Source organism: Nuphar pumila, chromosome 13 (genome assembly GCF_984573655.1).
Source record: "Nuphar pumila chromosome 13, dmNupPumi1.hap1.1, whole genome shotgun sequence".
Lineage (NCBI taxonomy): Eukaryota > Viridiplantae > Streptophyta > Magnoliopsida > Nymphaeales > Nymphaeaceae > Nuphar > Nuphar pumila.
The window spans coordinates 86,054,844-86,065,151 of record NC_143261.1 but is presented as its reverse complement, the minus strand read 5'-3'; the positions used below and the strand labels follow the sequence as shown (position 1 = coordinate 86,065,151).

The 10,308-nt window shown below is 39.0% G+C and overlaps 1 protein-coding gene across 1 annotated transcript; it reads left to right on the top strand.

The window, feature by feature from the left end:
- Positions 1 to 1,683: 1,683 nt before the first annotated feature.
- LOC149818978 (uncharacterized) lies at positions 1,684 to 2,314 on the top strand. Its single transcript, XM_089986316.1, has 2 exons — positions 1,684 to 1,759; positions 1,950 to 2,314. The coding sequence occupies exons 1-2, from the start codon at positions 1,684 to 1,686 to the stop codon at positions 2,312 to 2,314; spliced, it is 441 nt and encodes a 146-aa protein (XP_089842442.1).
- Positions 2,315 to 10,308: the final 7,994 nt, after the last annotated feature.

The following is a 10,308-nucleotide window of genomic DNA, read 5'->3' as shown; positions in this document are numbered from 1 at the left end:
ATATATAAATATATTATATAGTATTTTACTAATATATTATATATAATATGCATTATATGATATTTTTATAATATATTTAATATATAATTTTATTAATACATATATAATCATATTTTTATATATAATATTTATATTATATTGTATATAATATTTATAATTATATATAAATTATAAGGAAGTTTTGTACAAAAAGAGCTTGTACTCGTTTTTGACACAGTAGGGAAATCCGAGCCAAGTTAACGAGTTGACCCGCGAGTTCTGAAACTCTGCCTGAAACTTATAGAGTTCTACCAATAATATCTCCACCACACCGACACAAAGAAAAAGCATAGAAAGAAAGAGAAGAGATCGAACCTTTTGAATTTAAAGTGCGCCCAAAATCCTCTTCTAGCAATGGTAGGGATCTCAAGAAGAACCGATGGATGGGGACGATGAGGTGATAAGCAAAATGTCCGTTTATCATGCCTGTCCCACAACCAGCAAACAAAGATCGAGTCAGAGAAAAAGCTAACCCCAATAGAAGTTCCAAACAATATGATTGCATAAAGAGAAACCCAAAGCATGAAAATCGAACCCTAATCATAACCAACCATCAAGGAAAAGAACAAAAAAGGCGATTGCGAGGTAAAAGCAAACCAGAAGAAAGAAAGAAAGAAAAAACCTAGAGAGAGAGAGAGAGAGAGAGGGTTAACCCCAAGCCCAGAGGGCGACGGCGTTCCACTTGATCTCGAATCGCTTGGGCTTCTTGGTGGAGGCGCTCGGCCCCTCTCCGGCCGGCACCATGTTAACGTCAGTGTCCAACAACGCCATCTCTCTCTCTCTGTAAACGAAAAGGAGAAGGGAGGAAGCCCTCCCTCAAAAGTTTTCATAGAAATAACTCCTTTACTGGTTCAGGTATACTTTGCGTCAGAAATAAGTTTTCACTGGCGCAAGTGAGGGCTGCGAAAAAAAATTGAGCGCCAGAAAATCTAAATTTTCCGTGGCGCGAGATATTTCGCCAATGAAAGACATTTTTCACTGACGTGGATAAAAACTGCGCCAGTGATTTCCAGCTATCTTTGGCGCAAAAGAACACTACGCCAGTAAATACATAGTGCGCCAATAAATCTAAGCCTTTTCTGGCGTTAAAGCTTTAGTGCACCAGTAAAACCTTGTGATCTTGTAATCTAAGATCCGATGAGTTTCTACTAAACCAATCATATAGATCACACTCGGGAAGATAGATGTGCAAAAAAACAAAATATTAAACCTTTTCAATCATGGGTTTGAAATCCACAAGTGTAGAGAGACAGATGTTAATTATACTTGAATGTATGATTAGGTGATTCAGCGAGCACTTTTTGGTAACATTCTGGTGTTGGATTAACTAGAAACCATGGGGGTGGCAGGTGCATCTGGACAGTTCTCGGCAAATCCAACCTAAGAATAACTCCACCTTAACAGTATGTGTGGGTGATGACTATGGGGTAGTGTGTTGCACGTCTACTTGGATGCAGTTCTCACGTTGACGCTTCCATGTCAGTTGAAAAACTTTGATACAGCTAATGAGCCCGCCCTCACCTATCAAAGGCCAAAATTTGGTGAACACTCTCTATAAATACCACATTGACAAGGCCATTGTCAATGCCATACAGGGAACATTGAGTCTTTTGGATATCTTCATCATTTTAGAAGGTATCCACCATGGCCGGATTCAGAGGTTTGACAGCAATGTTCGCTCAACTCATGGCTTCCATGATGGCAATTCAGGGTGCTTTTGGTAATCATGATTAACTAGATGATTATATATGCTGTTCTGTCATGCCTTATTTTCTACTTGTATTTTATCTAGGGATTTACTTTGTGTCGTGCAGCATGGACTAAAATCATGAAAAATGTAAACCAAAATTTTCTGTTCTAATCTGTCCAAGCTTATATAAATCAACCATGTCCTCTTCTCCTGCAAACAGGTGAGATAGTGTGTGAAAAGCTTCCCAACGACTTATGTGCATTCTCGGTATCATCAGCCGGCATGCGCTGCGTGCTCGAAAAATACATGCATGGTACAGAGGTGAAGCATCAATGCAGGACATCTCGAGTGATCGCTGATAACTTGGCTGGGTTGATTGAAACTGATAAATGCATCAAGGCATGTGGGGTGGACAGAAGCTGGGTTGGCATCTCCTCGGACTCATTAGTGGATTTTCAATTCCTGGAGAACCTTTGTGCCACTCCTTGCTATGAACGCTGCCCTAACATAGTGGACCTATACTTCAACCTAGCAGTAGCAGAAGGCAAGTCCAAGAACATGCTTGTCCCAATCCCAAGTTCATGAAAATTCCAATGCTTCTACTATCATCCCAAAATATACGTATAGCTAACATGAAACTTTACCATGGTGATTAACTACCAAAAGATAGTGGCTTCATGAACTTGATCATGTTTCATATGGCACTAAAGTACACTTTCTAGATGCATTTTTTTTCTTCTTTTGAGAGGGTTCTTTAGAAAACACCACACGTATCATACCAAAATCTAAATTACATTCCTACTCATGCCCACAGTTAAACCACCGTTGATTCTTTATAGGTATCTGCAAAAGTGAACCCCCGTTCATTGGTCATAGTTATCTTTGATAATACCTTTAACAGTAGGCTAGGCAGTAAGGATTTAAGGGTTATGCTTAGTCAACAATTAGGATCCATGGGGTATTCTACAACAAACAGGTAAGAATGGAATTAGGGATTTTGGAGTTATGTCAATTAAGTGAGGGCATATAAAGACCCAAGGGGTTTGGCTTAGTGGGATGGGGCCTAGGCCGTTTGAGGGACAGCCTATGTTTAAATCCCATGGGAGTCACCCTCCTGGGTAAGCCGGAGCTTGGCGACTCCCTGGGGTCGTGGGGTAAGCCCTCGGAGTTTTACACTGACAGGATAGCAACTGTAAGTACAGCAGGCTGAGCCTAGGTCTCTGTGCCTGGGGTGGTTTCTCCGAGTGTATCTAAGGTCAAATGTTGATTTAAGAAAGCACATAAATTGGATGTAGCCCAAAGACATGCTACCAAGACCCAAATCAGGTCAAGCTCCAACTTGAACTTGGTTTCTAGGAGCCAACCCAATAAGCCTATTTTTTTTTTGGACTACCCAATATGCCTATTGAACCCCTCATTTGGATGGGTCAGGACTAAGACATGGCTTGATCCTACCTGTTAAGGGCCTCACTTGAAGGCCATGGCCACATATACTGGCAATATTTCGATTTTTATGCATCATGAGATTTTCCAAAGCCGATAAAATTCCCGAAAAGACTGCAATAATGTAAGATCATCATCTAAATTAAATTACAGTTTTGCATTATGACCTTTCAAATGCTGCTTGTTTGTACCCAAATGCAAATGTCATGCATATGTAATATTCTCTATTATTGTTGTTTGTTGTTTTTGTTGTGGTTGATGAGCAGGTGTTTTCCTTCCCAAACTATGCGAGGCCATGACAAACAACCCTCGACGTGGGATGGTTGAGACAATAAGTCATGGTATTATTAGTGGTAGCCAACAAGTCCCTGCGCCAGCACCAGCATCCATCCCAGCACCACATATATATAAGCCTACAAAGCATCATCACGAGCATTCTCCATCTCCTGCACCTGCTGCTCCAAAACATTAATTAGTCGTGCCGATATTGCTGTCATGATGCTTATCTTCTGGCTTGTTGAGATTGTTGCTTTAAAAACAATAAAATGTATTTGATGATTGCCATGTTGAGGGCGTGTGTTGGCAATCTTTTATTTTCTTCTTCTTTTTTTGTTGGTCAACTTCTTGTGGAATTGGGGGCGTGTAAATGGCCAAATTTGCATGTTGCTTTGTCAAACTGTTGTGTTGGGGAGAGAATGAAACATATTGATGTTAAGCAATATATTGCACACAATGCGACTATTTGGATGCAAGGATTATGTCTACATGCAAGAGTTATCAAAATAGAGGATACATATAATTGTCTTATTGAATATCATTATGGACGAGTTTAATTAGAATCATACTAACAAGCTTAAATGACACTTATCATCAAATGTTCTTGAGAAACTACGTCATATTTATTTAGTTATCCCATTTGGAAGGACCTTGTGGGAAACAAGAGGGCTCTACAATATTGCAATAGATGGAAGAAACACTGAAATCATATTATCACATTAGTATCATCACCTTCTTTAAGGAAGAAATGATTGGAAAGGATGAGATGCCATTGCACTTATTTGTGACTCAAAAAGACAATGATTACTCGCTTTCTTTCTCTGGTTTCCTCAAGAAATGCATAAACAAACGCAATAAGTACGTCCTTGTTTGCATTGCTTATTTAAATAGAATCCTTTATTTACCTCACATTTTATATACATCAAATGATATTTGGGTACTTGTTTTCTTGCCTACAATGTTAATTATACATATATAATATTAAGAAGAAAATTGCCTTGAATGGGGGCATCTACAATGCCGAGCTCTACTAAGTGAAAAACGCATCAAGTGTAGGAACATGCAGTATGCATTGGCTTGATCAATGATGTGCGAGATGGTAGCATAACATGCGATTGACAACAATATTATCGTTGGTGTAACAACGTGTGGCGGCACAGACGTAGAGTTGTTAAGTAGTGCTAGCAAATCAAAGGATGTTGCCTTTAAGAATTTAGTTAAGGATCTCTTGACTTGGATAAGTTTCCTATGTGTAGCACCTTAGGAGTGCGTGTCATTTAGGCTTGATTCTCCCAAGAATAACCTTAGGTGCTTTCAACTGAGTATGATGACTCGAGGCTAGATGAGTGAATGCCTAACAGCTGACGAATGAGTATAAATGATGTTGTTCACTATGGCATACAATCATCAACTGGTCTTCAGATTGGGGATCGCAAGACATTGTCCCTTCTACGACGAGATTATGATTGGGCGTACCTATAGAGTCACGATAAGCTCTATAACATGTAAGGCTAAGGCACCAGTACACTTGCTAGCCGGTATGAAACTGCTATGCACATAAATGGCATGGACCAGATAAAATACACATTTAAAGATGTGCTTGATCAGCTTTTGATAGGCAGTTGTGCACAAGGTGGTGCGCAGGACCAATGAAATGACTCAACATATGAAAAAGTGTTGGCGCATCACCTTTGACCGTTAGGTTGGGCAGTATGATGCATCGCAGGTTTGCAAAAAAATTTATTTTTGTGACATTACTAATGCTCATAGTTAATATCTAGACAACCATTTCGAAGTGCGATTTTTCAAGTGACACCTGAGTGAGCTCAATGAGCCAAGGATGGATGACAATTATCTATTCTTCATGTCTTTGATAAGCGACACCCATGAAAGGAACAATGAGGACCTTGCTATTTCTTGCACAACTCATGTCCTCCTCAATGTATTGCATTAACCTCAAAGATTAAAGGCCCATAGTCAAATTTTAACAACTTCATCTTAAAATCACGCTGGTTCAGGTACAAGACAGAGTTAGTTATTATCACTTATATTATCCAAAAATAAAACTATATCATATTAAAAGATAAATGAAATGTTTATTTCTTGCAAGTTTTAGGTTGCACCTTGTGATTTTGTTGGGAAAATTTCAAGGATGTTCTCCACAAGCATAGTTTTGTCTGTATTTCTTCTCAAAATGTATTGAAGTCGTACAAGTCACTTGGTTTGCCAAGCTAAGGTCCTCTCCCAGTTGGCGTGGTGTCTAAGGGAATTGTGAGTTGACCAACCCTGTTGATGATGAATCCAATCTGATTGCACTCTGTGATTGTTGGAAAAGGAAGAGGATCACAATCTTACCTACAAAATGTGAAGGTAGAAAGTGGTAAAAATATTATAGAACAAATATGGGCTATATATGGATTTAAAAAATAAACAATGACCATACTACCTTCAAGAATAATGCTATTTCACACAATAGCTGCAAGATATTGCAATATTCCTCGAATACACACCCACTCTATTTTCACTAAAATATGGGGACATTTCAGTCGATTTTACCTTTATGCTAAAACTTACCATTTTAGTGAACTGTCACCAACAAAACTGGCGTGGACAGGAAGAAGAGAAGAAAGAGGAAGAAAGAAGAAAAAAAGAAAAGAAGAAGAATAAGGGAGAGAGAGTTCCCCACGTTGAGAAAGAAGAAGAGGAAAGACAGGGGGAGGGGCGGTAGCTCCTAAGGAGAAGAACACTTCTCCTTAGGTTTTGTAACCTATTTATAATGATAACCTAAAAAATAATTTTTAAATTCTTAAAAACACTTCTAACATTCCTATTTTCAAAAACACTCAAAAGTAATAATTATTTCTAAAATTACACTATAAATATCATTATTTCATAACAATTCCAAGGTGGCGCCCCCCTATAGAGGGCTATTTTGGACTTTTTAACATTTGCCCAACTGGATTTGAGATTAGAGTATGTAAGATTTGGATCTTGACTCCAAATCTTCGCTTTAACTGCTTTGAATAACTCTAAAATGCCTGAATTGCATCCGATTTGAACAAAATTTGCATCAAAAACTCCTTGCACACAAAAATACCAAAATTCATCAATCATGGATATTTTAACATTAAAATCAATGAAATTTATGCATATATTGTATAAAAATATATGCGATTTATGAATGATAAAAAATCATGCATTTTGGCATTCGTTATTGTTAGCTAGACTAGCAGCTTTTTTCATCTTTTTCTTGTTTTAGCCTTTGATTCATCGGAGATGGGATTGTCAACCGGTTTAGTTTTTATCAGGTCCAAATTGCCATGTATAGGCATGGAAATCACCGACCCAACCCAAATAATATTTAGGTTGACTTGAACCTGACCTGAGAAATATGTGAGTGGGGTTTGGATCATGATTTTTGTCAGGTACCCGACTCGACCCAAGTATTTTATATATATTTTTAATAAAAATAAATTTCTAAAATTATACTGGTCATGGTTTGGGATTCCATTTTTTTGACCTAAAAAACATGAACTTTGGGCAGGTTCGGGTATACCCTAATGGATCGAGTACCTGACCCATTGACAGCCCTAATCGGAGCCTTGGAGGTAGTGTTCGGAGCATGTTTTCTATTGGATTCAGGGAATTTAGCTGAATTGTAATCTTTCAGTTCTACTAAATCCTTTGGCTACCTTCCAGCCACAAAGAAGAATTAAGTGCATCCGGATTTGAATTCCACCAAATTCCATAAATCCAAAAACAACCTTAGAGCCGAACATTGTCTCAAAGATCTATATCTAGGCATGAACACGAGCCGAGCCTAGACTGCTCAAATTCGGTTCATTTCAAAATACATGTGTTCAAGCTTAGCTCAAGCTTGGAGCCGAGCTTGAACAACATTGTTCAAACTCACTCGGTTCCCAGCTCGAGCCAAGCCAAGCTTTACCCAAGTTAAAAAATTTGTATTTTTTACTTTTGAAGAGGTGGGATTCAAACCCCAACCTCTTCAAAATATGTACAAATGCCTCATAGTTAGACCAGGCTGCCCATTTTTTACTATTATGACTAAAAAATAAATACATATTCTAAAAACCCGGGCTTGGTTATTGTAAAACATGAAAAGTTACACTGGCAGCAGATTTGATATCGTGAGCTTTAGATGAAAAGTTCAAAGCCTGCCCGTTAGAAAAAAACTAACTATTGTTTATACTTTTGCAAACATATTTTATATATACTATTTTTATAAGCTTAATCAAGTTTTTTGGGCTGTATCGAGTTTAATTAGTGGCTTCATCAAGCTCAGCTCGTTTATATAGATCGAGCCTGGACTTGTGTACAAGCTCAGTTCATTTACTCTCACAGACAAGCTCGAGTGGAGCTTAAACGAGTCGAGCTCGAGCTAGCTCGTCTCGTCGTATATCCCTATCTATATCTACACTAAAATTGATTCCACACTCCCGGTCAAAAAGAAAAAGAAAAAGAAAAGGAAGGAGTTCAAGCTCAATGACTCATAAAGGGCTTGGAAATAGTAAATGAGTGAAGTAGTCGGCTCTTGCTCATTATGCTGTCATTAAAAATCTTAAATTCCAAATTGGACATTTTTAATGATTATCTATTAATTTGTAAAAGATGACGCACAAGTTATTTTAGTTTATCTTGGCAATGTCCCATTCATCATCTTTGGACATTCTAATAAATATCTGCTGAGGTTTATTTTTTCTCTTAAAACAGTTGTTACATAAGATATAGTTTAATTTGTTGCTAAATGCTATATATTCATTCTAATATAAAATAAATAAATATAAATATATATATATATATATTTCTTTTCTTAAGATTAAACTAAACCTGCATCCGAATTAGGAATAAAATCCTAACCCGATTGTTTGGATTTGGATAAATTTTAAAGCATGCGTGCCATTTGTTAGAAATACGTGGCATTTGCACTTTTGTTTTGCATTTATTATAGAATATATATATATATATATATATTGGGATAGGCATTTAATGCCAAAGCTTTTGGTAAATAGTAGGGGTGTCAACTGTTCGGGTTTGGTTGGGACCAAGATGGTACCAGACTCGAACCCAGTTTTCAGGTATGGTATTGGGTCCGGACCTAAGTTTAACTGGGTTCAGTATAAGAAAAACCATACCCAGACCTGATAAAAGCTACATGAACCAGATCTGGTGCATACCCATTAAAACCATGTTCTTTAGTTAAATTGCGAGTCTTAATCGGAACTCGGGTCGGGTCCAGGTCTGGCATAAAATTTCACAAACTATACCCGCGTCCATGTATTAATCGAACCTTCGGGTCTGGACCTAGGTCTTAATCGGGTCTTATTATTTATCACCATACCCAAACCGTATAGGGTTTGGTTGGAGTCGGGTCCTAGTAAACCCGACCCGTTGACACCCCTAAAGTAAAAGACAAAAAGGTGGCCGCAATTTACCAACATGGTATTTCTTTGTAAAATGACGTTGAACGGTGAAATATAAACCGCTAACACCAAAATCCGACCGGATTGATATTGGGACGCAAAAATTTTAATCAAACCAGATGAAACGGATTCGGTTCGGTTGGGTAACCAACCCAAAACCGTACCGTTTACATCCCTAATTCCCCCTGCCCATGAGGCGAGGCCCGATCAGGCTTGATCGCCCTCCATCGGCCGTTGTACAGCAGATGGAGGGTGATCAGGTGAAGTGGCACATTGCATTTGTGCAATGTGATTGCACCTTATCCCGATTTCCTGCCTAATGGGGATGGTTCTTCTTTCATGAACCAGATCCATATTCTACCTTGTGCAAATTTACACGCAGAATCTGGCATAAACTGGGTTAGAGTGAATAGGCTAGACTCCCATCAAACCCAAAGGAATCTCAATGTAACTTAATTACACCAGTTTTTTTTTTTAACTACCGAGGTGGTATCCCATGTGGTAAACGGGGTCCTGTGCCAAGCTGAAGGTCCAGGTTCGAATCTCTTTGCCACATGGGCCTTAAGAGATACCCAGCTTTAAGTCAGGTCTGAATCCAGATTGAGCTGGATCCAGTCCATTCACAGGTTCTCCATCAAATTCTGTTTCATTAATTTTAAAAGATATCACAAATTTCTTTCCCCTTTTAAAACAAGGTCATGTTTGCCTATGGCATGAACATGACAAAGTTCATGAACTCCTAGCAGTTCTGCTAGTAGGATAAACAATGTAGTTGGCCGTGAAGTTCCTCGCATACCCGCTTTTTTGGTAGGAGCTGTTAGTGCACGTCTCCTTGTGTTTGGTGGTTTCAAGTTCAAATTCCAATGGTATGATGTATAACTGATGGGGGTCTGTCTAAACCCAGCTTGCCTATCAAAAAAAAAACATTTGCATGAATTTGCTTGCCATGCTTGTGAACCAAAGTTTTCCGTCCTAAGTAGGGGTGGCAAAATTTGACACGATCGCTTCTTAGGCGGGTTCAGGTTTGGCTTAAACGGGTTCTTGTCGTAAATGGGTTGACCCGCCTAACTTGTTTATTAATGAGTCGGGTTCGTGTTAGGGGTATGCCAACCCAACTGACCCGTTTAATAAACGGGTTAGGCGGGCGGGTCAACCTGTTTACCCGAACCCGACCCGCCAACTCATCCGCCAACTCATCCGCCAACCCGCCTGAGCTCATTGAGGATGTCGATGAACTGAATAGAATGCCGAGCACCCGCATCCATCGAAGCGTTGTTTAGACCGTCCAAGGCCGCATCCGATAGGTGGCTGTTATGCAATCCAGTTTATGCTAAGATTAAGTTATGGGCCCACATCACTGTTGTGCATATCTTGATGTGGGTATGTGGGCATCCATGTTGTACTCGTCGGCCCCCTAAA